General features: G+C 45.6%; 4 protein-coding genes across 5 annotated transcripts; 2 read left to right on the top strand and 2 right to left on the bottom strand.

Moving 5' to 3' along the window:
• The first annotated feature begins 8,082 nt into the window (after window positions 1-8,082).
• Window positions 8,083-9,691, top strand: LOC120974980 (uncharacterized). Its single transcript, XM_040401709.3, has 3 exons — window positions 8,083-8,275; window positions 9,188-9,350; window positions 9,445-9,691. The coding sequence occupies exons 2-3, from the start codon at window positions 9,189-9,191 to the stop codon at window positions 9,490-9,492; spliced, it is 210 nt and encodes a 69-aa protein (XP_040257643.1). The 5' UTR covers window positions 8,083-8,275; window position 9,188; the 3' UTR covers window positions 9,493-9,691.
• A 734-nt stretch (window positions 9,692-10,425) lies between these two features.
• On the bottom strand, window positions 10,426-13,684 carry LOC109782152 (uncharacterized). Of its 2 annotated transcripts, XM_020340746.4 has the most exons (5): window positions 13,551-13,680; window positions 13,388-13,465; window positions 12,858-13,219; window positions 11,911-12,770; window positions 10,594-10,926 (listed from the first exon to the last, which is right to left on the bottom strand). In XM_020340746.4, exons 3-4 carry the CDS (start codon window positions 13,215-13,217, stop codon window positions 11,946-11,948), a joined length of 1,185 nt encoding a protein of 394 aa, XP_020196335.1. In that variant the 5' UTR covers window positions 13,218-13,219; window positions 13,388-13,465; window positions 13,551-13,680; the 3' UTR covers window positions 10,594-10,926; window positions 11,911-11,945. The 2 variants fall into 2 exon arrangements, with proteins under 2 accessions (XP_045088581.1, XP_020196335.1); XM_045232646.2 differs by lacking the exon at window positions 13,388-13,465 and having other exon boundaries at window positions 10,426-10,926; window positions 13,551-13,684.
• Window positions 13,685-14,174: 490 nt separating this feature from the next.
• Window positions 14,175-19,627, bottom strand: LOC109782151 (E3 ubiquitin-protein ligase SP1). Its single transcript, XM_020340745.4, has 11 exons — window positions 19,355-19,627; window positions 19,213-19,265; window positions 17,548-17,672; window positions 17,365-17,460; window positions 16,509-16,646; window positions 16,368-16,433; window positions 16,146-16,258; window positions 15,960-16,070; window positions 15,487-15,530; window positions 15,311-15,410; window positions 14,175-14,692 (listed from the first exon to the last, which is right to left on the bottom strand). The coding sequence occupies exons 1-11, from the start codon at window positions 19,429-19,431 to the stop codon at window positions 14,590-14,592; spliced, it is 1,026 nt and encodes a 341-aa protein (XP_020196334.1). The 5' UTR covers window positions 19,432-19,627; the 3' UTR covers window positions 14,175-14,589.
• A 171-nt stretch (window positions 19,628-19,798) lies between these two features.
• On the top strand, window positions 19,799-23,379 carry LOC109782150 (DEAD-box ATP-dependent RNA helicase 57). Its single transcript, XM_020340744.4, has 11 exons — window positions 19,799-20,113; window positions 20,194-20,330; window positions 20,624-20,715; window positions 20,793-20,889; window positions 20,982-21,062; window positions 21,141-21,373; window positions 21,873-22,067; window positions 22,143-22,233; window positions 22,511-22,633; window positions 22,759-22,909; window positions 22,993-23,379. Exons 1-11 carry the CDS (start codon window positions 19,873-19,875, stop codon window positions 23,193-23,195), a joined length of 1,644 nt encoding a protein of 547 aa, XP_020196333.1. The 5' UTR covers window positions 19,799-19,872; the 3' UTR covers window positions 23,196-23,379.
• The last annotated feature ends 3,519 nt before the right edge of the window (window positions 23,380-26,898 follow it).

Here is a 26,898-nt window from a genome sequence, read left to right as displayed (position 1 = left end):
TGTGGCCCCGTATTTGTTGACATGGCATGGGGCCACTTGTAGTGGCGAAGCAAGATTACTTTAATGAATGATAAACAAAAAAGATTCTTTTTTTTTTGCGAGGAAACAAAAAGGATTCTGGTGCTTAAATGCGCTGCATCCAGTGGGCCATTTAGGACATGTTATTTTTTTAGAGAGAAATGTAAAAGGTCTGTAAATTATATTCGTAATAATAAATTTTAGATTCAAATATTCGTGTGTTATTAATAATTACCTTATGTATGGATTGTATTCACTAAACATTTAAAATTGTATTTGACGAACATTCTTAAATATAATCCATGATTGTATACTTTAAAAGTTTGTACTTACTAAACATTTTTAAACACTCATGGCTTATATTTAAACTATTGTTTTCTAAATAATAAGTGAATATTTCTAAAAATTAAAGACATTTTTTAGTAAGTTATTTTATTACATATATCTATATATTTATCGTATCTTCACATAAATATTTGTGTACCATGAGGTTACTATTTATGTACCAAAAATATATGTAATCCACAACATGACATGGGGCCTTTTTTTTTAAATTAGCAATACGTGCACACGAATATTTTTATACCACAAGGTAATTATTAATGACACAAATATTTGTGTATCAGGAAGTAATTATTAATAATACACAAATATTTGAATCTAACTTTTATTATTATGAATTATAATTTACAGACTTTTAACATTTAAAAAAAAGTTAATCTGTACTAAATGGGCACCCTATTCAGCCCTATTTAAGCACCAAAAGTCATGCTATCATACATAAAGTAGTGCACGCCTTAGTTTGCACTGTTGTTTCTTCGGTGTAGTGGTCAGCGCGTAAATAATCAAAGAGGAGGTCGCGGTTCGGCTCCAAATGAGCATAATTTTACCTTCCATTTTTTTTCTTCTATACTGACAGGTGGGGTGCCACGTCAGCGCATATACGTTTACATGTGTGTTTAGCACCGTATTTGCACGCACTAGCCAAGTTTTAGAACCAGTTCAATGTATTTTTCAAGTTCAGGCACTAAACTGAACATCCATAACAAGTTCAAACACCATCGGTGTAATTACCTCTAAAGTTCATGCAAACACCAAAGAATTCAACATAGTTCAGACATAATTTATATAAAAAATATAGCCCGTAGCACTAAAGTAATTATAGAAAGAGCACAATTCATCCATGCAAATATGTCTAGTACAACAATAGTTCAAATTCAACGAGATAAACCAGATGTTCAATGAGTTTTTCAAAATAATATATTCTAAATTCAATGACACTAGAGCCAGAACCGGCACGTGTCGTCCCACACAAACTGCCCTTTGAGCTTCATCCAATAATGTATGTGCGTGAATGGTCTGCCCTCGGTCATGTAGTAAATCATGGCACACGTGTACATCAAAATTGAATGAATGAATGAATTAACCAACATGTAGGGTAACAGAAAGAACACTTACTATCTCGATGGCTGATGCGCCCAATGGCAACTTGTCTCCACATGGTGAATCACACAGTAAAACTTCGTGACGTAGTTAGAGATGGTGTATCACCGATGCGTTAGAGACTTCACATTGTGTGCATGGATGACGTGCATGTTGTAGGGTGTCAAGTTCTTTCGCTTATGATCATGCAAGCTTTGCCAAAAGGCCGGGCCCTTGTTCATGCCTACAAAGTCCTTATAGATGGCCAACCACGTATCGCACAACAAATCATCCTCGTACACGGAGTACCCCACCATCGTGCTTCTCTAGAAACAAGAAGAACACTAGTAGAAAAAGGGCCTGTAGTCCCGGTTCATAAGGGCCTTTAGTCCCGGTTCTGGAACCGGGACTAAAGGGTCGTTACTAAAGCCTCCCCCTTTAGTCCCGGTTCTTACACGAACCGGGACTAAAGGCCCTCCACGTGGCCGCTGCCTGGAGGTCCACCTTTAGTACCGGTTGGCGCCAACCGGTACTAAAGGAAAATTTATGATTTTTTTGTTTTTTTTGATTTTTTTTTTTGAAATTTTCAAATTTCTGAATTATTTTAACCTCTAATCACCACCCCTCATCACTGCTCAATTTAACCTCTAATCTCTAATCACCCCTCATCATTCCAAATCATCTAACTTCCCGGACGGTCACCCGTCCTCTCACTACTCCAGCCTGAGCATGCTTAACTTCCGGGTTCTATTCTCCCTCGTTTCCAAGACTGCACTTGTTGTTTTCCTGACAATAGTAAGATGTCAATCCTATTAACCCTAGGAATTTAGCTTGAGCATGAAGTCACACATTTCACTGTTTGAGTTTGAAACTATTGTTCTAAAAAACAATAATTCTTTAGTAACACTAATATTTTTTGAATAAGTAGTTTGACCATAGTTTGACCACAGTTTGACCAGATTTGACCAAAATTCAAAAAAACTGAAATAATTATTTAGTAACACTAATATTTCTTGAATAATCAGTTTGACCATTGTTTGACCACAGTTTGACCAGATTTGACCAAAATTCAAAAAAACTGAAATAATTATTTAGTAACACTAATATTTCTTGAATAATCAGTTTGACCATTGTTTGACCCCAGTTTGACCAGATTTGACCAAAATTCAAAAAAACTGAAATAATTATTTAGTAACACTAATATTCTTGAATAATTATTTAGTAACACTAATACTTCTTGAATAAGTAGTTTGACCAGATTTAACACAAATTCAAAAAAACCCTGAAATTTGAGCATAACTTTTTTTCTTTTAGAATTTGAGGATTCTAAAAATTTGCAAACAGGCCGTAGGCGGTCAAAATCGGATGCAGATTTTCGTGCTGAACATTTTGATATATTATACGTTTTTTTCTGACATCGTATGCAAAAGTTATAGCCGTTTTACATTTTCCCTACACTTTTTGCAAAACATGTCCAAATTTAAGTTTTTAAATTTTCCTAACTAGTACATGTAGTAACATAACTACATCTGGAAGGATTTTAATTTTTGAAGTTTTTATCATTTTCTTTTGCTTTTTACAAAACTGAAAAGGCGATCCACCGGGGGGTAGAGTTTGAAAATGGGACCTTTAGTACCGGTTCGTGCCATGAACCCGTACTAATGCCTCAAACCCCATTAGTACCGGTTGGTGGCTCGAACCGGGACTAAAGGTCTAACCTTTAGTACCGGTTGGTGCCACGAACCGGTACTAATGGGCATCGCACCCTTTAGTCCCGGTTCGTGGTACTAAAGGTCTCATTTGAACCGGGACTAATGCCTGTACGGTGCCCTAGCCGCTCGAACCGGGACTAATGCTCACATTTGTCCCGGTTCGTAATGCAACCGGGATTAATGCTCTTTTCTGGCCGAACCAAAGCCCTGTTTTCTACTAGTGGAAGTTCAAAAAAGCTCGATGACATTTGAGCGAACATGTGACGCCCTGATAGTTACGCTACAGTAATTCTCTATTAACGATGCCACGTCACCACGATTACTGTTGTTAACCTCGCGATGCATCAAATCCCGTTCGAATTCAAATTCAAAATCAAGCAAACAATAAAAGTTTTCAAATGTCAAAAATTATAAATCCTAAGTAATTATGGTGGTGAAACCACATATTTATAATATGATTAGACGCACTAAATAAAATAAAACAGTAAAAAGAACAAATAAAACAAAAAAGTAAAACAAAAAAGGGTAAACCCCTCTGTCCCAATTGGGCCATGACCCAGCCAAGCCAGGCCGGCCCATGCCCTTGGCCTACTTAGGCCTCTGCCCCGCAAACCCTAGGCCTTACCCACTCTCTCCCGCACGATCCCCCACTCTCCCCCGTTCCCTCCCCGCGCCGCCACCCACGACGCACACACACACACGCGCGGATGCACGGAGGAGGGGTGCTCCTGTTCGATCCCCTCCTCCCGCACGCCCGCGCCTGATGGAAGTCGCCGCTCCACTAGGGCCGCCGCCAGCCGGCGCCGGCGCCGCCCCTTCCGGACTCCTCTGCGCCCCTCCTCTCCCTCGCGCGCTCCCGCCTGAGCCGTGGCCTCGCCTCGTCGCCGACCCCATGCCGTCGCCCGTCGTCGCCAGCACCACGTTGCTGGAATGCTTCCTCGCCGGATCTCCTCCCCACCGTGTATCGTCCCCGTCCACCGCCTCGACAACCGCTGCCCCGTGCCCTACGCCCCGCTGGTGAGGCCCTCGGCCTCTGCCTCTCCTCCTCTCTCCCTCGTACGCCCCGACGTCCATGCCCGTGGACCTCTCCACGCCCCTGCTCCCCGCCGCGGCTCGCCTCGCCTTGCCGCTCCCGCCGCGCGGCCTCGCAACCCACCGCTGCGCCCGCCGCGCCACTGACAACCTCGGCTCCCGTTGTCTTGCGCGCACGCGCCCGTACCGCCGCAGCATGCCGCACACTCCGGCACCGTCCTCGCCCGGCCGCGCCACCTCGCCTCCTCTCGCATGCCCCCTGGTCACCCGCCGCGCCCGCGCGCTGCCTCACCTCGCCTGGCCTCGGCACTACCGCCTCAGGCGGCCGGCATCGCCGTGCCCGTGGCCGGCGGCTCCCCCCCTTCGATCTGGGCGTATGCCCAATCGGGCTGGGCGCCAGCGCCCGTAACCCACACGCCCGCTAAGGCGACTGTGCCAATGACAAGTGGGGCCCGGCCCAGAACCGTTTTTTAAAAAGGAGATAAGAAAATAATAATAATAATATAATTTAATTAATGAATTAATTAATTAGTTAACTAAGTTAATTAACTTAATTAAATATGTTAGCTTAACCTAATCACTTACTTAAACTAGCTAATTATGTTTAGTTAAACTAAGTCAATGGCAACTGGCCCCACCTGTCAGTTGACAGGTCAATGGTCAAACTTTGACCGCCGACGTCATGTTGACGTCATGATGACATCATAAGTGCATTTTCGAATTAAAATAATCCATTAATTCTAGAAAAGGATTAAATTCTTTTTAAATTAATATAAAATAAACCGTAGCTCGGATGGAAAAAACTTTGTACATAAAAGTTGCTCAGAACGACGAGACGAATCCGGATACGCAACCCGTTCGTCGACCACACATCCCTAGCATAGCGAACACGCAACTTTTCCCCTCCGGTTCATCTGTCCGAAAACGCGAAACACCGGGAATACTTTCCCGGATGTTTCGCCCCTTCGTCGGTAACACCTCCTACTATGTTAGGTCATCTCTAGCACCGCGCGTTGCCATGTTACGCTTTGTGATACTTTGATTGCTCTGTTATTTATTGTGTTCCCCCTCCGTTACTTCTTTCCCGTAGACCCTAAGACTGCCGGCGACTCCTAGTTCGACTACGGTGTTGACGACACGTCCTTCTTGCCAGAGCAACCAGGCAAGCCCCCCCTTGATCACCAGATATCGCCTATTCCTTCTCTCTACTGCTTGCATTAGAGTAGTGTAGCATGTTACTGCTTTCGGTTAACCCTATTCTGCTGCATAGCCTGTCATTGTTGCTACAGTTGTTACCCTTACCTGCAATCCTAAATGCTTAGTATAGGATGCTAGTATTCCATCAGTGGCCCTACACTCTTGTCCGTCTGCCATGCTATACTACTGGGCCGTGATCACTTCGGGAGGTGATCACAGGCATATGTTATATACTTTATACTGTTACATTACTTATGATACTGTTCGAAGATGGGGGCTGAAGGGGCAGGTGGCTCCATCCCGGTAGAGGTGGGCCTGGGTTCCCGACGGTCCCCGACTGTTACTTTGTGGCGGAGCGACAGGGCAGGTTGAGACCACCTAGGAGAGAGGTGGGCCTGGCCCTGGTCGGCGTTCGTGGATACTTCGAATTAACACGCTTAACGAGATCTTGGTATTTGATCTGAGTCTGGCCATTTGGTCTATACGCACTAACCAACTACATGGGAAAGATATGGGCACTCGATGTCGTGGTATCAGCCGAAGCCTTTGTGACGTCAGCGACTGAGCGGTGCGCGCCAGATTGGACCGCGTAACATGACTTCCTTTGTAACAGAGGTTGCTAGGTCTGCTTCCGGCCGCCCTCGCAACGTGCAGGTGTGCAATGGGCGATGGGCCCAGACCCCTGCGCCATAGGATTTAGACCGGCGTGCTGACCTCTCTGTTGTGCCTAGGTAGGGCTGCGACGTGTTGATCTTCCGAGGCCGGGAATGACCCAGGAAAGTGTGTCCGGCCAAATGGGATCGAGCGTGTTGGGTTATGTGGTGCACCCCTGCAGGGAAGTTTATCTATTCGAATAGCCGTGTCCCTCGGTAAAAGGACGACCCGGAGTTGTACCTTGACCTTATGACAACTAGAACCGGATACTTAATAAAACACACCCTTCCAAGTGCCAGATATAACCCGGTGATCGCTCTCACACAGGACGACGAGGGGAGGATCGCCGGGTAGGATTATGCTATGCGATGATACTGGGTGAACTTACCATCTACTCTCTTCTACATGCTGCAAGATGGAGGCTGCCAGAAGCATAGTCTTCGACAGGACTAGCTATCCCCCTCTTATTCTAGCTTTCTGCAGTTCAGTCCACCGATATTAGCCTTTACACAGATACCCATGCATATGTAGTGTAGATCCTTGCTTGCGAGTACTTTGGATGAGTACTCACGGTTGCTTTTCTCCCTCTTCCCCCCCTTTCCCTTCTACCTGGTTGTCGCAACCAGATGCCGGAGCCCAGGAGCCAGACGCCACCGTCGACGGCGACTCCTACTACACCGGAGGTGCATACTACTACGTGCATGCCGCTGACGACGAGCATGAGTAGTTTAGGAGGATCCCAGGCAGGAGGCATGCGCCTCTTTCGATCTGTATCCCAGTTTGTGCTAGCCATCTTATGGCAACTTGTTTAACTTATGTCTGGACTCATATATTGTTGCTTCCGCTGACTCGTCTATGATCGAGCACTTGTATTCGAGCCCTCGAGGCCCCTGGCTTGTATTATGATGCTTGTAAGACTTATTTTTTTCTTTTAGAGTTGTGTTGTGATATCTTCCCGTGAGTCCCTGATCTTGATCGTACACGTTTGCGTGTATGATTAGTGTACGATTGAATCGGGGCGTCACAGAACACCTGCCGAGCGTGGTGTCTACCATGGACGGCGTTGGCAGGGATGAAGAGGGTACCTGGTTGCAGATGGAAGGGATTCGTGGGTGGACAACGGCGTACCCCAAGGCCGACAGTCTCGTGGGTAGGGTCTGCGGACGCCCAAGGATGCCCGGGCAGCGGCCGGAGAGGTACATCGGCGACGACATACGATGAGGGCGTGGATGAAAAGAAAGTGGAGTAGTGGTGGACTAGAGAAAAAGAGGACCGGGGTGAGATTTCAGCGGGCCTGGGGTAAGAGTAGTACTGGACTAGAAATTGTGGAGATTGTGAGCTTCCAAACTAAAATTACGAAACCCATGGACAAAGGTGTAGATAGTGAAGGCTTCAACTCGTGTATGGATCTCTTGATGGTGGCGCCATAGCTTTGAACCGTGCCCTGCTTGATTTCTTCCACGACATATTTGCAGTTCGTCGCAATGTGAATCCTCTGAAGGGCTAAATCCTCAGATTGTCCCGGACCTTCTCCGCATGGAAGTGCCAATGTATGTGAACAGGTTGACACTCCTAGCTAGTTTCCAAAGATGATCTCTTCAAATCGCATCCACAACACTTCTTTCTTCATTTCTTGTTTTTTTCCAGAACATCTTCATCTTTAGACGGAGCATGAGGGATGCTTTTTTGAAACATCACGTGTTTTTAGCACAATCAACTAAGCTTTATTGATCAATAATCATCATAATACAAAGAGGATCATAAGTGTGGTTGAAAGTAGTGACATGCCTAGCTAGATTGTGAGCTTTAGTTTGAGCTTCTAAATTCATGTACGGAATTACAAGTGATGAAAGACAAACAATGAACTTCTATCTCTCTGTTTTTTTAGGGGGTTGCATCTCTCTGGTTTTTCTTTTAGGAAAAGTTCTATCTCTCTGTTTTTTTTTTGAGACATTCTATCTCTCTGGTAATAGTTTGACTTAGCGGGCTAGGTCAACTCCATGCGGCATTCTATATGGCCCACTCTAGATTCCGGATAATTGACAGGCCGACGAAGAGGCCCAACTGACCCAACAACCCCCGGCAACCGCTCGACCCCTTCTTTCCTTCCCTTCTCCTCCCTTCCCTTCCTCGTCCCTTCCAGGTCACAACGCTACCCCCAAATCCCCAGCCTCCAGATCCACCCGCCGCCGCCGGCCGCCCCCGTCGCTTCCCGGCCCCCGCGCGCCCCAGCCAGCCAGGTACGCGGCGATCTCCCTTCTCCCCTCCTACCCCGATCTCCCCACGATCTCTCGTAACCCAGCACGAGGGGACGAGGGGCCCCGCGTCCTCGACGCGACGTGAGGCGAACGAGCCGTCGTACGCGTTCGTGCGATATCTTAGATTCACGTGTATGCGTGGGGGATCTAGTCGTTGGTCCCCGACGCGCCGGTGACCCCTCGATGCGTTTTACTGGCCCGGGAGATTCGCCTGGCGGCGTGGACATTTCGATGAGTATGCTCTTTTGCTTTAGGATGGGTAGTTGTCTCCTCGGGCCTTGGTCTCGGTCCGATGTGGTCTACTGGCGTTTGTTTAGCCTAGTTTGAGATCGGGTTATCTGTTTGAAATGCTTTTCTTTGGAAGCAGTATGCTGTTGCTAGGTTAGTAATGCTGTGTGAGTTCGTCGATATCTCTTTGGTTTATTAGATCTGCTGTAACGTGGTGAACGCACATGAATTTTTTGGGTTCCTGATTCGATGGTGTGACGGAGGTTCTGGTCATGATCAATGATAGCCTAGAAAGTGCCATGTTACCGGTAGAAGATACAAATTATTTGAATTTTCTGATCACTGAAATGTTGTGTTAATGTGCTAAATTCAAATACGTTGAGCTGCTCAGAAAGAATCCTTGGATTCAAAAATGCCTGGTAGATGAAGTAACGTAGTGGATTGTACATCAAGTAACCATTCCCCATTTTGGTCGTTGCTCATGAGAGTAGCTGAACAACTGTTAGAAATCTGTGTGGGAGTTAAACCGGTTTCATGAATTCAAAGGTTGTTGTTGCTGAATCTTGAGATGTTCACAGCCGTAATGCAATTATTATACTAGAACTATCTATGGCAATTGCTCTTCCATCTAAGGGTTAGGATTGAACGAGTAGTTTTTGTATGCAGGATGACGCTCGAAGAAGCACCATTTTACCCACGCGAGAAGCTCGTTCAGAAGCAGCAGTATTTCCAGAAGCTGAGCAAGCATATCCACCTTAAAGGCCGTTACGATGTGGTCACCTCCGTTGCCATTCCCCTTGCGCTTGCTGGCACCAGCTTGTTCATGATTGTAAGTTCAAAATCCCATCTGATGCCTTGGTTACTTGTGCTCTTTGATATTGCTTCCTCTCAGTTATTGACATGTCTTCTTGATTAACAATCAGGGCCGTGGGATCTACAACATGTCTAATGGGATCGGGAAAAAGGAGTGAATTTCTGTGGGTTTTGCTAGTATCTCAGTAAGCGGCATGGAAGCAATACTGCCCAAGCTATGATGTCATCTTCGTTTGCAAATAATATTGTCAGAGAAAGACTCGGGTCCATTTCATGTTCTCTTTTGTTGGTATTTGTGGATGCTTGCTAAACTTGCAATGATGATGCTATAACATCAGCATCGTCCACTTTGCATTATTTCTGCTCTACGTTTTATTTTCTTTGATCGGTGCATTCTCCGTGCATGCCCATTCGTGGCATACCTTCTTGCTTTATGTGAATTCATGATTTGTGTGGTATGCAGCAACTTCATACAGTTTCAGGTTGAAGCTCTGAATAGTTGCATGTGCAGAAGAAACAAATCCGAGTAGTTGCATCCGAAAATGCAAGACATGATGTTATTCTGCAGAATTGTGAATTTTGTTAACAAAGGGTGTAGCATAAATAGCTCAAGCTATCAGCCTGATTCTGTGAAGAAAAACTCCCTTTTAGCTGGAAGCAAAATGTAATTTCATTAAATTCTTTCCTAAATCATTTCCATGCTGTGCACCTGAAGTGCAGTTTTAGGTGGATGTTATTTTGTGCTTCCGTTTGGAGCTGGTTGTTTGGTTAACGATGAAAGCAACACGAACACCCTTCACAAGCAAGCAGCGTCTGGTGAGTTATGTCTGCTAGCCTCGTGGGATTGGAGCGGCCTAGTTTTTCGCTCTTTTGGACTTACTGTTTGTCTCCGTTGTCCTCGAGGTTTGTGGAATGCCTGTGGCAGCCCGGTATAATAGTTGCGGTTGTAGGCGCTCGAGTGCTCCATCGAGTGTGTTGTCTGGCCTTTGCTTTCCGGCGTCTTGTAGGGTGTTCGTGTATGTATTGTAGCGGCAAAGGCGTGGGTTTTTTTTCTGGCGTCTTGTATGTATTGTGGTGGTTTAGGTCTAGTCTAGCTTGGCAAGAGAGCTGCCAAATTCATTGATTAGAAAGAGGTATTACAAGAACACCTCCAAAGGAGGAATGCACCGCAAAAAGGCGAGTGCCAAAAAAGAAGAAAGAAAAACAGATTGCTCGGCTTATTTGAGGGAAACCGGGCGAAAACCTATTAAAAAAATAAATTGGAACGGGACAGATTGCCCACTACCCTTGGGCCGTACCAACTTAAAAGCATGGATTCACTGGGACCATCTTCAAGCATGGAATCACTAGCGGTACAGATGCTTGGTGTAAGGAAATGAATGACTGAGTATCCGGTTCCGAGGAACGCCGAGCTTTACTCGGTCATAGGATAACCTCCCCAACACAGCGCATTAGAACATGCTAGATATGCAACCATTTACATATGTACGACTAAAATTTCAACCGCCATTGCTGCAACCAAACTAAATTTGTACTCCTAGAACTTCACTCATTCCATGTTGCTTTAAGCTAAAATCGGAGAGATTGACCACCTGAAAAGGGAATAAACCATGAATAAGCTTCACCGGAAAAGGAAAAACATTTCAGATCATTTGATTCCGTTAAGTCTGAACAAGAAGATTGGCAGTATATAAACGTCAAGTGTGAACAAGTTTGACAGAAAATATAAACAAACAAGAAAAAAACCTATGCACAGAATAAGAGTCATGACAAACAGATACAGACCATCTTACCCCTTCTAAACAAGCACACAGAGTTATCAGATGGCCTTTTAAATCCGTGCAAGAGTGTGTTCTTGCTGATAGCATAGATAGTACCCTCATAGTAGAAACTAGCACTCCGCAAATGTTGGTTATGGTAGTTCAGCAGTTCCAGGCATGAGCTTGTATAGAGATTGATAATTATCCTTAAATACTACTCCCTCCGTCCCAAAATAGGTGTCGCTGATTTAGTACAAAGTTGAGTACAAGCAATGTTCATAGACAAAAAATGAATAAAAATATGCAAGTCTAGAACAAAAGCTAATGGCTCATCTATGTCCAAAATCGATATACTAACCTTTGGTTCATAGGATAGGAAAATCGTAGGAATAGGAAAGTCATAGAAAATGAGATGACATGTAGCTCAAATCCTATGAGTAGGAATAGGAAAGGAGATGTCCTTTGATTCACATCACAGGATTTTTTCCATTGAGTCTAGGCTAATGTTTATTTTCCTATGAAATGTGGAGGATAGGAAGAATTCCTCCATAGGAATAGGATTCCATTCCTACAAACCAAAGTGCTCTAAAGGATTTTTTCCTATAGAAATCCAATCCTATGAAATTCCTACAAGATTCCTCTAAACCAAAGGAGGCCTAGAATTGTCCATTTGATAGGAATCTAGGATACAGGTTCTACTTTGTTGTATCCAAAATGCCAATGTTGTACACAAACATTCAGAATAACCAAGCCTTAAACATTTCTTACAATGGAGGGCAATGCGCACATACAGGATTTTAGGATCAGTTAACATACCATTGTCATTCCCTTTTTTTGAATTCTAGTTATTGCTATGGGAGGGATAGATTTCTTCGTGATATGACGAGCATCTCGAGTATGTACTCCCTCCTGTAGATTTCGGGTAGTGCTAAAAACATGCCCATTTGGTCCGGTTCCTTTGCGAAAACACTCGCAGCGCTGACCACTTCGCTTCCGGTAAACCCAAGCTTTTGCATCTCGGCAATGGCTCTTACTCTGGCATCCTGTTGGGGCATCTCAGGCGACAACCTTTCTCGCAGATCAGCATGAGGCTCAATAACTGCTTCAGTCGCGCTGCCATTCTGGATGATACTTCGAAACTGATCATGCGCATCCTTGAACTGTTCCATGGCTGTTGTGGCTGTGCTCGCATTCTGAACAACACTCTGAAATTGATCATATGCGCCCTTGAACGCCTCCATTGCTGCTGCCATGGCGCCGGCATGCTGAACAACACTCTGAAAGTGTCTGTGTACATCCTTGAACAGCTCCATTGCTTCGGCCATCGTGTCGACATGCTGGCTGGCGCGTTGGTAGTGACCACGCACATCCTTCAACGTGTCCGGAGATGGGCAATTCGATTCAGCCCTGTTCCTTTTACCGCCATTCTTACATCTTTCCTGCTTTTTATAGCTCGAAGTAGCATCCAAGGAGCGACCTGACGGTCCGGTGCACATCTGATCTTCCTCCCCTTCATCATCCCCGGCTTCACTTGTATTCCCATTCTCCATGTCGGCGGTGGCTTCCTCGGACACTTCAACCACTTCTCTAGCGGCTCTATCCTTGCCATACACCGCATCAAACACATCGAAATGCGGAAATGGAACACCGTACATCCCCCTGGCTCTAGGATTATCCTGCAGAGGTGAAACAAATCAACACAAAGACACATCACAAAGAGAAAGGGTTACAATGCCAACAACACTAACTAAAACATGGCTCACTTTGCAGTAGTCGTCGTATCGCTGCTTCTCGCACCGGACGACCTTCCTGGAGCCGTCCCAGGAGAACCCCGGCGACGCGAGCATCTCCTTGATCGCGTGGAACTTGCGCTTCAGCACCTTGAGCCGGGAGTCGACGTGCGGGCTGGCCCTGATGCCGCGGCCGGGCAGCCGCTGCGCGAGGAGGCCCTCTATCCCCTGGGTGTAGCAGTTCTTGAAGCCCCCTCCTTCGGCCCTGAACCTGGGGTCGGTGGACACCTCGCAGAGGGCCCTGACCAGCTCCTCGTCCTCGTCCATTGTCCACTTCCTCTTGTTCCTGCCTCTGCCTCGCACAATCCTGGCGGAGCCCTCGCTCTGATCCATCACTAGAACATACATGGAAGATGAGAAACTTAATTTGATTGATCGATGTGCAGCAGAGTGATGAACTTGTGGAAACAAACGTGGGTCGCTAGTCACACAGCAGAGCAGAGCAATGGCGTGCTTAAAGGGGAAAAATCAGTGACTGATATGAAGTGGATGCAGACACGTACGTGGAGGATGGATCGCGCGCCGCCGCCATGCGGTGCGACGGCGAACTCTAAGGTGCGAGCGGAGACCGGAGAGGTAATCTGAAGCAGGACGCGGAAGAAAGTGCGAGAGTGTTTCAGACTCCGTCGTCTGTCTGGGGAGCGAGGGAGGGGGCAGGGGTGATACCTCGGGAGCGGCGGTGGCTCGGAGAGACGGCGGGGGCGGGGCGGCGGGGGGAGATGGGACTGGGATTGGGAATCCGGGGCAGGGGAGGGGGGAGGAGTACCGGACTAGGGTTACACGCGCAGATGGGACTGGGAGTGTTCACTCTACAGATCGGCTATTCCCGATGTACCTCATCCACGTCGCCCTCGCCACGCGGTGTGTGAGGGTATGGGCTTTGGATTAGGATTTCCCGTGAGGTTGTTTGGCAATGGTGGTAATCCCAATCCCTGATGCACCAAAGCCTGTAAGCCTGTAGCCGAACTCTTTTGAACAATCAATCTAATTCGATTTTAACCATGGCAAAATGTTTAAGGAGAGCTGCTGGAGTTGAAGAAAATTCAGGGGAAAATCCTTTTACAAGTGTATCCATATGCGATACAGGAGAGATACTCGAGAGGAACCGTTGGATTTGCCCTAATCCTTCTCCAAAAAAAAAAAAAAACTGGTGTCGAGAATCTTGACCGTTGATAACAGTACCGAGTTTATGCATACAAGAAAGCAAGCTTGACAAAGCACCTGACATTTTACACATTTTCTTCTTCTGTGGCTAGACAAAATCAAACGAACAGTGAGCACACAAGAACATCAAAAGGCGGTGTCCGATATACTATCAGAAGAAATGATTATCCTTTACAATGTCAAACAACATAGCAGTTCCTTTGGATAGAATCAACTGATCCACCAGTAAATACTAGCATCCATGCTGTCAATCAGAGCGCTGTTAGAAACAAGGCGCTACACAAGAACACTCTGTACACAACTGTAAAGTACAAGGAAGATCAGCAACTGGCGCAGCGTCAACCGCGAACTATGAGCCTCCATTGCTTGAAGTTTTCGTCAGTAAAGCAAAACTCCAATTCACAAGCTCCAGCTCAGTTCCGCGTTCCAGATATCGGCACACTGGCAGCCACGGCGACTGGAACTGGAAGTATCAGGTGGTTTCGAAAGATGAGGTTCACCTGGTGTTATCAGGCGCAGGATTTTGCATCATGTAGTGCCATCAGTGACGGAATGTTCTGACAGCTTGGTCAATTCTTCGTCGGCAGAGTGGACAGTTTGTTACGTGAGAAGAGCAGTTCATACAGCAACACATGTGGCCACACCTGCATAATGGTCGGTTATGACTCGCTCATGAACATTTTGGTGGCGACAATATAATAAGAGCATAGGTAGCAGGGAAAGATGCTTATCAACAAGCATAGCTGGAGATGATTCAGGAGAAAAACATCTTCATAATGAACAGAGCTAAGAAAATGTAAATGACGCCTGGAATTTCAAAGGCAAAACAACCCATGGTTCAAATATTTGATTCCAGCTAAAATTGAAATGCATAACTTAATACTTTATCATGTTTACTAACTTGCTTGATCATTTATAGTGGTAGGCAAGTTAAATGCAAGGTGCTGAACACACAAAAAAAAACATTCCACCAATAGACCCACATGCAATCCCTGTGGCTTTTCAAATAGGGGCAGACAACCATGAGGCACCCTGTGTGGAGCACAGAAGCTCAAACGAGGATAGCAGGCTGCACTCACACCCAGGTGCCTCTAGCCAACTGGTCGAGGTCCAGTTCTTGACCAAAATGAAACAGTAAACAGTACAAATGTGTACTACATATGCTCAGGATTATCCACAATGAAAATGTCAAAAGAAAAACAGCTTTATTATTAACATGTAAAATTATATGATGAAATGTGAGTATAAAATAAGGTACTTACGGCACAAAAACTGCATTATACTCCTGTTCAAGGCATATGACACATATTTCTAATACCAATTGATCCTTCTTAGGCTCTCCGTCTGATGTTCCATTGCCCCCTTCATATAATAATAGTAAAAGATATCATAAGACAGGAACATTTACAACAGACTAATCAATCTATAAGAAAATCACCTTCAGCGTCCCTAGCCTGCCTTTGTGCTGCAGCAGCACGAGCCCTGTATGTACAAAATGAATACATAAGTTTACATAACACCAATGTTCTGAAATTCCAAATTAAGAGAATGTTTGGTGCTTCCAAAGTATCTTGGTATTCAGTTCCATGCATGATTGCTAATTTGTGGTACTGACTGAATGAAAATAGTTCCACGAGTAAAACATTTCACATACAGTGTCTTTAGTGCATTTTTTTTCAACTGCATGTGATCTTTAGAGAAATATATTAGCTGCAGGTGGACAATGCAGTTTTTGCAAGACATTAAAATACTACTTGGTGATCAAGATAAAAAGGGACATAATTCTAATGATGTCAAGCACAGATGAATGAACCCCCTGAGCACTTGAACAGAAAAGGAACGAAATTGCTTTCCAAAGAACCTTCCCCCTTTGTTATTCTATAAATAAAAGAAACTGATGTTTGTCCATACTTCTTGTGAAATTCACGCTGGCGCTTTCTTTGTAGAAAATGATCAAGTGCACGCTTAGCAAGAAGAAATACACCAAAAGCTGCAAAGCCCATGGAAGCAAGTTGGTATAACCTGTTGTACAAAGACATGCAATTAGCAGCAAGATCCCTAAACAAAGACACAGAATGTTGTACATAATCTCCCTACTTGGCCCATTTCCCGAGATTCAAGATAAGTTGATCGATGCTTTTTGGAGATGCATAAAATGGTCCTTTGTGTGGCCGCTGAATCCGAATAGTTCCAACATCATCTTTAATGGCCTGGTCGTACAGCACAAAAATGCAGAACAAAAAGTAAGGGACTAAAAATTTAGCTATGTCAACAAAATTTCACAGTACCTTGAAACTCAATGAAATCTACGGTTATTACCTCACCAACAACAGTCAATGAAGTTCCAGTTGGAAGAACCCTTTCAGTTCGCTTTACTCCGAGCATCTACAATGATTAATGCTAAATTATGAATAGCAATCCTATAAGCATTGGTCTTGCTCAAAACGTGATTAGACAAACCTTCAGTCCTTGTAAATAATCTAGAGTTCCACGTACAAGGGTTCGCCCTGACTCCTCAAAAACCTCACTGGCAACAGTTAAAATTAACCCTGCCGCAGAACGAGCGCCAACAACATAGACACGCCCAGTGCCATCATCCTGGCGATGAATTATATGTTAGAAAAGAACTGAACTTGCAAGGTATCACAAAATCACAAGATATTTTCAAACTAAATAAACAAATAGTGATTTTAGAATTATAAATCTTTTCTTTTATGAGCAGTCACTTCGTTTATGTTTATATAACAACTTCGTGTGATTTAAGCTTATGCATATTTCTTCTGTTAAACAAGTATAGGCATATCATCAATACATTAACAGTGCCTAAGCTAAGGACTTAACGACTAAAGTGGGTGCTGAGTGCATGCTTTTTTTGAAATAATACTGTTAGCTGCTCTCGCCATGAACCATCCATAGCATATAGCACCGCATATAGGTGCTAATTGATACCAAATATTTTACAGTTTCGTTTTATCTGTGAAGAACAGATGATTTAACATCACCAGCCAAGCTTAGTTTTGTGCTATATATACTAGACTTAGCAACCATGCGCACCGTGCTGGCCATTAATTCTGACACATTTTCTCACCTATAGCACTATCTTAGCAGCTAGGGATGCATATGCTCTTCTTTGCTATAAATCTGGTCTACAAATAGAGAAGGTAGTCCAGACTCCAGAGAAGACAGAGGGAGGTTATAACCCAAGCTTCGCAGAAATAAACTTCTAGATAATTCCAAGTTTGGACACATAATAGGAATAATCAAAGGCTAAATTATGTATTGACAGAGCAACAAAAAAAGAACTAGAACACATTACCAGGTACCATGGAACCTCTTTGCTAACAGAAAGCATCACAGCAGAATCTTGAATCCAGGATCCAGCATCATTGTGCTTCAGGAAGTGTTGCTCTGCCTACAAAGAACAAAAAGTTAGCATAGTGCCACAATTACCAACAACAATCCCATCTACTAATAACAGAAACAACAAATCAGTAGCTACCGTTTCCTCGACTATTACACCTCTCATACCACTTTGCTGGCATATAAGTGGTGTATCTGAACTAACTCGCCCAGAAACTGCCACTACAAGTGGCAGGACTTTACTTGCAGTGTCCAAGATAGCAGCTGTTCAGGAGAGATAAGAAATGTTAAAACATATCCTCTTTTTTACGTATTTAACCAAGTATACCAAATGACAATCTCCGTAGAAAGTATATCACATGTAAAGCATGCTGATAAGAAAGGTCTAACACTCTAACTCTTGACCATATCTGAAGTAAATGCTGGACTTTGACCATATTAAAGCCATAGGTAAAAAAGGCGAGCCTAGATGTGCGCTTACGCATGCCCAGGCGCTGGGCATCAGCAGTATGCTCAGCGCTTAATCACACTAGGCATGCCTATACGCTGTGCGTCAGCAGAACACCTAGCTCTTATTCATGCTAAGCATGCACTTAGGCGATATAGGCACTACACAGAGGCAAAACTAGGAATTGCGCCAACCGCTTTTTTGAATTTCATTTAAAGCCAACAAGATAAAGCCAGAACTCTTGGATTGCAGAAGAACAAATTATGCTGCCGTGGAGACAGTGGTGACAAACATGGGCGGAGCCAGCAGGTATTCATGTTGGTCTCATGAGTCATGACCACCCAGCTCATTTGCCAAGAACATTCAGAGTAGTTCGGAGGCCCAATGAAAATTAGCAAAAGCCTACATAAAGCAAAACTCGGTCCAAAAACGCAGGACTGCACCGGCTAGACCCAGGACCTGCTACATGTATCTATGTCCTGCTTCTTCCGAGCAGCACAGAGGTGATCAAGCCATCAACAGAAAAACTATTGGGAGCTTCCCATGTTTCTCTCGCTCAAACAGCCTCACCTGATGCCTGTTCTGAACCTGAAAACGGAGCCACGGCGGCCAGCGGACGTGGCAACGGACAAAGGGAGGCAGTCACAGCAGGCAGGCAGGCAGGCAGCAAGCTGAGCAGGACAGGGCGGCTGGGCGAGCAATGCGTGGGCAAAGCGCAGTGCATGTTTGTGGTTTGCAGTGGCTGGTCAGTCGGCCGCACGGCAGCTGCAGCAGTGGGCAGGGCCATGGGTGCCATCCGCTGAGGGCGCCAGGACGGTGGCAGGTAGCAAGCACTAGGAACCAATGCCTATGTTAGTATATCTCAGTGAGTTCATGCAAGGTGAAGGATAAAAATCAATTACTAGTTCCCTTGCTAATTTGGGTTGTCTTCACTGTTGTGCACCCCCAACAAATTTAGGTAATCAATTTAATTTTGAAATTGCCAATTTCAATTTCTTACATTTAGGAACAGAGGTAGTACTTATCTACCTACAAACCCAAAGAAACCACTGATGATCCAAAACAGGTACTCCCTCTGATCCAAAAAAAAAGTGTTGTGGCTTTAGTTCAAGAGCTAAAGCCACAACACTTTTTCTGGATCGGAAGGAGTGCCATTTTACCAAGGGATGCACACAATATCACCACGAGCTGCAAACGAAATCACCAACATGGGAGACTAGGACCAGATTAGCTCAGAGCAGCAGCACTCGCCGAAAACTAGAGCTGAAATGAATTTCACCGCTGCAGTAACTGCTACTCCTGAAGCCAATCAAACAACCTACAACAGAGTGACAGACCAAACCCTAGCTCACCCACCCAAATCCTTCAGGCTGCCCGTCCTCGCCACCGATCGCAGCACCTCCGCATCCCTGAGTCAGCACCAAAACCAGCACCAATCAGCAACCCAGAAATCGCCAAGCAGGAAACGATTTCTCTCTATATAAAAAAAATTCCTTACCTCCCGCTGCTCCTCCCGAGGAGATAGAGCGCCGCGGCGCTGAGGCAGCACCCGACCCCGCCCCACGGGACCAACATCTCGCGCGGGGAAATGGTCCGGCGAGCGGGGACGGACGGCGGACCGGCGGGCGGGATTCCGGCGAGGCTGGAGCTACGGATTTTTATTTTAGGGCAGGATTACGGCGAGGCGGGCAAGGCACTGGATACCATGCCAGAAGCGGAAGCAGACGGCAATGGTCATGGTCTGTGGGTCCCACCTGTCATTCACTGCTTTGCTGAGACGTGGGGCAGACGGTCGGATAAGCACGCCAGCGTGGAGCCCACGGCGACCGACGCGCTGGATGGCGTTCGTGGTCAGATCTCAGCCGTTGAATTTTGATCCGCGGGAACAGCCCGAGCTCTGTGGCTTACATGTGGGGCCAGGCGAGGAAACCAGGTTCATTTCGCTGCTCGTGGGGCCGTGCTAGGGTTTAAGACGAGGAGGAGGTTTCCCCGGCGGCGGCGAATCCAAACCCAACCATGGAGGAGAAGCCGAGCCTCTCGTCGGCGCTGTTCGCCGGCACCCGCTTCGACCGCAAGCGCTTCGCGGGGGACATCGCGCGGTTCCGGACGGGCGCGCAGCCTGCTGCCCCCGCCCCCGCGACCCCCGACGCCGCGCCGCCGGGACCGGAGAAGAAGCGGAAGCGCAAGAGCAAGGCCAACGCGAAGAAGAACAGCAAGAAGAAGAAGAAGCGCGCCGACGGGGCCGCCTCCGCGTCCGGTGAGGCTTCGCTTCCTGCCTGTTTGGTGCTTGGAGTGGCTGTGCTTGGTGATTTGAACCCGCTTGGTTTGTTTCTGCAGATGTTGTGGAGGGGTTCAGCGTGTTCAAGGGGGCGGAGGCGAAGGAGGCGACGGAGGAGTCTGTGGAGGTGGTGGTTAGGGAGGACGAGGACTCGGCCGTCGTGAGGCGGCGGAAGGAAGCCGAGAGGGAAATCGAGGTAATGCTGTTTTGCTATGTACCAATGTTCATAATCAGGGTTCAGTAGTAATGTAGTATATGTATTTATTTTGGTAAGCAAATTCTGCTGAGCTGAATTAGTAAGCATCATAGGTTATTTTGCAACACAAACCTTTGTATATGTAAATACTGATGAGCAAAGTGGTTTTGTTACGATTCCAGCACGGTCTTGATTGAATTGAAAATAGTGGTAGATTTGACTTAGGATTGGTCTGTTTGCAAACTGTAACCACTGAACTGTTGGTTTTTAATATTTTCTGTATTGGTTTCTAGAGAGCCGCCATCCTCCGGAAGAGGTACGACATCCACATTTCGGGACATAATGTTCCAGCACCACTGGAGAGCTTTGAAGAACTGGTTTCAAGGTTAGCATTTCTTGTCATTGTGGATTATTGTAATCATTTGAAGCTGTTAAGCTGAGCCTCTTTTACTTGTGCACTAGGTATGACTGTGATTCATATTTGGTTGGGAACTTGTCAAAACTTGGGTTTCAAGAACCTACACCTATCCAGAGGCAGGCCATTTCTATTCTCCTTTCAGTGAGTGATCTTTTACTCTGTTTTGGACTTGAGCCCCTATGCATGGAAACATATAGTTGTTTACAGTAATTATATTGCATTAATTGCTTCAGGGCAGGGAGTGCTTTGCTTGTGCACCAACAGGCTCTGGCAAGACACTGGCATTCCTGCTCCCGATGCTTATGAAAATCAAGGTATTAATCTTCATGGTATTGTGTAATGTTGTTTAGAATTGTTGGACAGGATTTATGATGAGTATATTGTTCTAATAGCCAGGGTCTAAAGGATGTGTTAAGGCTGTTATTCTTTGCCCGACAAGGGAATTGGCAGCACAGACTACGAGAGAGTGCAAGAAGTTGGCAAAAGGGAGGAAGTTTGGTGTCAAACTAATGACCAAAGATCTGTCACAAGATGGTAATTTCAAGGATATGCACTGCGACATCCTTGTATCCACCCCGCTTCGTTTGGATCATGCTATACGAAAGAGAGACCTTGACTTAAGTAGGTCTGTGATCATGTTATGATTTTTTCTGTTTACCCATTTAGCATATTGCAATTATTTTGACATAAATAATGTTTTAATTGCACTCCTGATATATTGTGATCCTTTTTATGTTTGATCATAATTGTTACTTGGGGTTCCAATTAATAACATTTTCATCGACACTAAATGATTGTATGGGTACACAGATAGCACCTACATTACAAAATGGTAAATTTTACCGAAATGAAAAGAAATTAAGTTGATCAGAAAAACTGTGGCTGTTGAGTGTTTTCATTTGCCAAGAAATACTGAATAACCTGCATTACATTCATTTCTAGTGAATTTGTTCCAGAATCAAAACATAACAAGACCAAATCAGCTAGCTTTATTCTCTGTTCCATATCATCTTGGTCATTTGTGTTGTCATGTGGTTTACCGAGGAGTCATGAATTTGCATTTTGCTTAAGCATTTTTCAGATCTGCGCAAACTTCAGCAATAACACATAACTGCCTCATGCAGGGTGGAGTACCTTGTGTTGGATGAATCTGATAAACTTTTTGAGCTTGGATTTGTTGAAGTGATTGATTCAATTGTCAAAGCATGCTCGAACCCTTCGATAATTCGTTCTTTGTTTAGTGCCACATTGCCTGAAACAATAGAGGCTCTTGCACGCACAATAATGCATGATGCTGTTCGGATCATTGTGGGACGAAAGTGAGTATCCTATCTTGTGAACTAGCAGATCTGTTTTGCATGGGATATTTTCATAATGTAATTTTTAACTTACAGGAATTCAGCTTCCTCAATGATCAAGCAAAAGTTGATTTTTGCTGGAACCGAGAGGGGGAAGTTGATAGCTCTTCGCCAAAGCTTTGCAGAAGTATGTTGTGATCTTTCACTCGCAGTTTCTTTCTCCTGGTTTCCATGCATTCGGTTGTTTTAGAACTGGTCTGTACTGGCCATGCCAAACCAGCAGACTGCAGCCTAATGCATGCCCGCATATAAGTAGCAAAACTAAGCCCTATTGTGCTGCTCATAGCTGTAAACTCACTACTTGCAAAGTATTGAAAATGTTGAACTGCACATTTGTCCTTATAAAAAAGGAGTCTGTGTGTGTGTCTTGAAACTTGCTGTTGTTGTATTGTCTTCAATTGCAGTCTCTGAATCCTCCGGTATTGGTCTTTGTTCAAAGCAAAGAGAGGGCAAAAGAGCTCTACAGGGAGCTGGTATATGACGACATTAGAGTCGATGTAATTCATGGAGACCTTACTGAAGAGCAGGTATTACTTTTGCATAATTTACCGATACTTATTTTGATTACTGTTCCTGTAGTTTTCTGTTTTCACTGCTTTAATACTGTTGACATCAGGCTCGCTGACTGAATTCTGTATTTCCTTACTTTTAGCGTCAAGATGCTGTTGACAACTTGAGAGCTGGAAAAAGCTGGGTGCTAATAGCAACGGAGGTTCTTGCGCGGGGAATGGATTTCAAAGGTGTCAACTGTGTAATCAACTACGATTTCCCTGAGTCCGCGTCTGCCTACATTCACAGAATAGGTAAGAAAGATATCCGGCTTCCCCCCCCGGACCATAGTTGTTGCAATAAGATTCTAATAACTCCCTTCCCCTGTTATATGTAGGACGGTCTGGAAGAGCAGGCAGATCGGGGGAGGCGATCACGTTCTTCACGGAGGAGGACAAGCCGTTCCTGCGGAACATCGCCAACGTACTGGTATCTTCGGGCTGCGAGGTTCCTTCCTGGATGGTGGCGTTGCCCAAGCTCAAGAGCAGGAAGCACAGGGTGGACAGGGACCGCATCTCCTTTTTAACCGATGAAGATTGAGAGTGATATTGTGTAACGGTAACAATTTTGTAGAGATGACACGTTTGGCCTCAGTTTTCCCTGTTTGAATGCCTGGTGCGTGTATCATTCAGCTTTCCTGACTAAGACCTGATACTGGCGTATGCATCCGAGCATATATTTTGTGACCTGCTGCAGTTTTAGTGCATTGGCTGTTGGACTGTCATTTCACTCCTAATCACAACTCATTAGTTGATTCTTCAACATCAGAGGACAGTATTGATACAATAATCCTACATCTATGGGCACGCTACAGATGTTTACCGGAAACTTCCAACTCTCCTCCCTCACCCCCGACCGAATTTCATTCGGGTGGCCCCCTCCCTCCCCCTATTTTCATTCCTAACCTTCCATGTTACCATGTCCATTAAGTCTTGATATTTTTTTCTTTAGGTGGGTAGGTGCATTTTGTATTTGATATGCTATCATGCTATTAGTGCATCTCCAACAAATGATGTAAAATGGTGGTCTTGCCCAAAAATTGTCGTTTGAGGTGTTTGGGGCCAAAAATACTGCTCCAGATGATGTACCTTTATTTGGTCCAAGTGTTGCAAATTTGCAACACCACTACTGACTGCCACAAAACTAAAACTCAGCCTCGCGGAAGTTTCCCTGCCACCACACGCCGATTCCGGGCTGGATCTCGCCATCGTTGCGAGTTGGTCGTCTGCCTCCGGACCAACCAGCACCCCGCCGCTCCGGATGCCTAGAACAGTCCCCGTGGCCACCGAACATCACTATCTACCGAACGACTGAACCGATCAGCTCTGCTATATCATGGATCTGAGAGACACATCGAACTACCTCTAAGGGACAATGGTTATCATGGTTTTTGTGTTGAGTAAATAGGCAATTTCTCGATTAAATTAATCCACGAGTAAATCACTAGCATGGCATTGACACAAATAAACGCATACTGATATTTCAGTCAAGCAAGCACATACTACGCTAAGTGCAGAAAGATCTACGTATAACGCTAGCATGGCTAAAACAGAAAACAGTAGGAGCGGGATAAACGAGTTATACCCTCCCGTAGGCCATGCAGAGGGCCGCGGCGTTGGTGGCAGCAGCGGAGTCCTCGGCGACCTCCTTGTCGGCTTCAGCTTTCTCGGCGGCGGCACGTTCGGCGTCGGTGGACATGGTGATGATGAGGGCGACGCGGACGTAGTGAAAGTAGACGAACAGCGAGCAGTCGCGTAGTCGCTTCCCAAAAACCTATTCTCCTCTCTCCCGTACAGGAACCGGAGAGACGGGGTTTCGGAGACCCGCTCTCCCGTCGACCGTGTACGCGGTGGACGGGATGGAGTCACCGGCGGCAGCAGCAGCAAAGGAACGACGGTGGGCATGCGCGTGAGCAGATGTGATCTGTTCGTGACGGCTAGGGTTAGGGGGCACCGCACACTTATATAGGCGCAGCCGCGAGGAGAGACGTGGGCTCGACCCACGTCCGAGTCCGTAACAACCCACGATCCGACGTCTCAGATCGTGGCCCAGCTGTCGGAGAACTCTCCTTTAGTGATTGGCAAAAATAAGCGTGTAGGTGTGAGCTCGGCTCGGCTCAATCCCGCAACCCGCGACAAGGCGAGGCGGGCGGCGGAGGAGGAGTGCGCGAGGGCCTCATCTCTTCTCAAGCTCCAATAGCATGTAGAAGAGAAACCCTTATAAGGAGGTCCAACTCCTCTTCCACTTCCGGGGTGGGACTAAACTTCCCACTCCACCTAGTGCCAATAAACCCACATGGGCCCTTAGAGATTTTTCAGAAATTGCTATATGGGCCTAGAGCCCATCTCAAATTTCAGCAATCCCCCACCAGATCTCGAGGGCCCATTGTGTCCTCTGTTCCAATTGCTGTTTTGATATACCAGTGTTTCAGTGAAGACCTGTTAAGGTTGAGCTTCACCTAGAGCAAGTAGCTACACTCCTTCATAACTGAATAATGGACTATGCCTTGAATTGTCAGTTTGGCATAAAGAAGTTTCACCACATGTCTTACTAGTACTAGGCTACCGAAGGCTGACCCCTCGGGTGGAGCATATAAGTCACACTCCTGGCCTATTCATGAGCTTACTAGAGATCACCCCAATCTCATAGACTGTGACCAGCAGTCGGGCTCATATAGGTGTGTTCCTCGAAAGATCGCTTTGTAGGATAGCATCTTGCTTACATAAGCTTTGGAACACATTAAGACAATAGTCATCCTACCATACATTATCGAGAGTACTACATCTCCAATGGAGTGGGTTAGTATAGTTACTCTCCTCAGTTCACCACTGGCTTGTTTTCCCAGGTCCTAATTCACGGGATCTCCGATCACATAGGTTGGGTTACTACCATGGCAACTCATGTGGGTCTCATACCCATCTCCCTCGATGCACTATCTATCACAACACGTGATAGCCCTTTTGTAAAGGGATCTGCCGGATTCTTAGCCGTATGGACATACTCCAACGCTATCACTCCGGAGTTTCTTAATTTTCTGACAGCTTTTAATCTCATTCTTATGTGTTTGTTGGACTTCATGTTGTCCTTTGAACTCTTCACCTTTGTGATAACAGTCTGATTGTCACAGTTCATAAGGATAGCCGGAACCGGTTTATCAACCAATGGCAAGTCCATCAGAAGATCTCGAAGCCATCCTGCTTCGACACCAGATGTGTCTAATGCTGTCAATTCTGCTTCCATTGTCGATCTCGTTAAGATCGTTTGCTTGCAAGACTTCCAGGAAACAGCGCCACCTCCAAGAGTAAACATATACCCAGTTGTAGCCTTCATCTCATCAGCATCAGAGATCCAGTTCGCATCATATACCCTTCAAGTACCAACGGGTATCTGGTATAGTGAAGTCCATAGTTCATAGTACCTTTCAGATAGCGCATAACTCTCTCAACAGCATGCCAATGTACATCACCCGGTTTGGAAACAAACCGGCTAAGTTTGGTCACAGCAAACGCGATGTCAGGCCTCGTTGCGCTCGCTAGGTACATTAGTGAACCAATGATTTGAGAGTATCTCAATTGATCTTTAGCCATGCCTTGAGACTTTCGAATCAACACGCTAGGATCATATGGTGTTTGAGATGGTGTGCAGTCCGAATATCCAAAACGACTCAACACCTTCTCAACATAGTGGGATTGCAGAAGTGTAATCCCACCCTCATTATCTCTCAGTAGCTTGATGTTCAATATAACATCAGCCACACCCAAGGTCTTTCATCTCAAAGTTCTGAGATAAAACGACTTAACCTCCTCAATGACTTTGAGGTTGGTTCTGAATATCAGTATGTCATCAACATACAAGCACAATATAACTCCTTTGCCCCCACCATGCCGATAGTGTACACATTTGTCAGCTTCATTAACAACGAAGCCAACAGATGCCAGAGTTGTATTAAACTTATCATGCCATTACTTAGGTGCTTGCTTCAGGCCATATAAAGATTTCAGCAACCTACACACCTTTCTTTCCTGACCATCTATCACAAAGCCATCTGGCTGTTGCATGTAGATTTCCTCATTCAGCTCTCCATTCAGAAAAGCCGTCTTCATATCCATCTGGTGGACGAGAAGACCATGCGAGGCCGCCAACGAGAGTAATACTCGAATGGTGGTCAGTCTAGCCACAGGTGAATAAGTATCGAAGAAATCTTCCTCTTCTTTCTGGTCATAACCCTTGGCCACAAGCCTAG

Source organism: Aegilops tauschii, chromosome 2 (assembly GCF_002575655.3).
Source record: "Aegilops tauschii subsp. strangulata cultivar AL8/78 chromosome 2, Aet v6.0, whole genome shotgun sequence".
NCBI lineage: Eukaryota > Viridiplantae > Streptophyta > Magnoliopsida > Poales > Poaceae > Aegilops > Aegilops tauschii.
This window is presented reverse-complemented; position numbering and strand designations above follow the sequence as displayed.

What these genes read in the sequence shown, in the direction of transcription:
- LOC109782152 (XM_045232646.2), bottom strand. Translation starts at nt 13,217, where the DNA reads ATGGATCAGAGCGAGGGCTCCGCCAGGATTGTGCGAGGCAGAGGCAGG. An exon ending in GATACGACGACTACTGCAAA is followed by an intron (nt 12,771 to 12,857) that starts GTGAGCCATGTT and finishes TCACCTCTGCAG; the next exon opens with GATAATCCTAGAGCCAGGGG.
- LOC109782151 (XM_020340745.4), bottom strand. Translation starts at nt 19,431, where the DNA reads ATGTTGGTCCCGTGGGGCGGGGTCGGGTGCTGCCTCAGCGCCGCGGCG. An exon ending in AATCTCGGGAAATGGGCCAA is followed by an intron (nt 16,071 to 16,145) that starts GTAGGGAGATTA and finishes TTTGTACAACAG; the next exon opens with GTTATACCAACTTGCTTCCA. An exon ending in CAGCGTGAATTTCACAAGAA is followed by an intron (nt 15,531 to 15,959) that starts GTATGGACAAAC and finishes TTGTACATACAG; the next exon opens with GGCTCGTGCTGCTGCAGCAC.
- LOC109782150 (XM_020340744.4), top strand. Translation starts at nt 19,873, where the DNA reads ATGGAGGAGAAGCCGAGCCTCTCGTCGGCGCTGTTCGCCGGCACCCGC. An exon ending in CGGGGCCGCCTCCGCGTCCG is followed by an intron (nt 20,114 to 20,193) that starts GTGAGGCTTCGC and finishes TTGTTTCTGCAG; the next exon opens with ATGTTGTGGAGGGGTTCAGC. An exon ending in TGCCTACATTCACAGAATAG is followed by an intron (nt 22,910 to 22,992) that starts GTAAGAAAGATA and finishes TGTTATATGTAG; the next exon opens with GACGGTCTGGAAGAGCAGGC.
- LOC120974980 (XM_040401709.3), top strand. Translation starts at nt 9,189, where the DNA reads ATGACGCTCGAAGAAGCACCATTTTACCCACGCGAGAAGCTCGTTCAG. An exon ending in GCACCAGCTTGTTCATGATT is followed by an intron (nt 9,351 to 9,444) that starts GTAAGTTCAAAA and finishes ATTAACAATCAG; the next exon opens with GGCCGTGGGATCTACAACAT.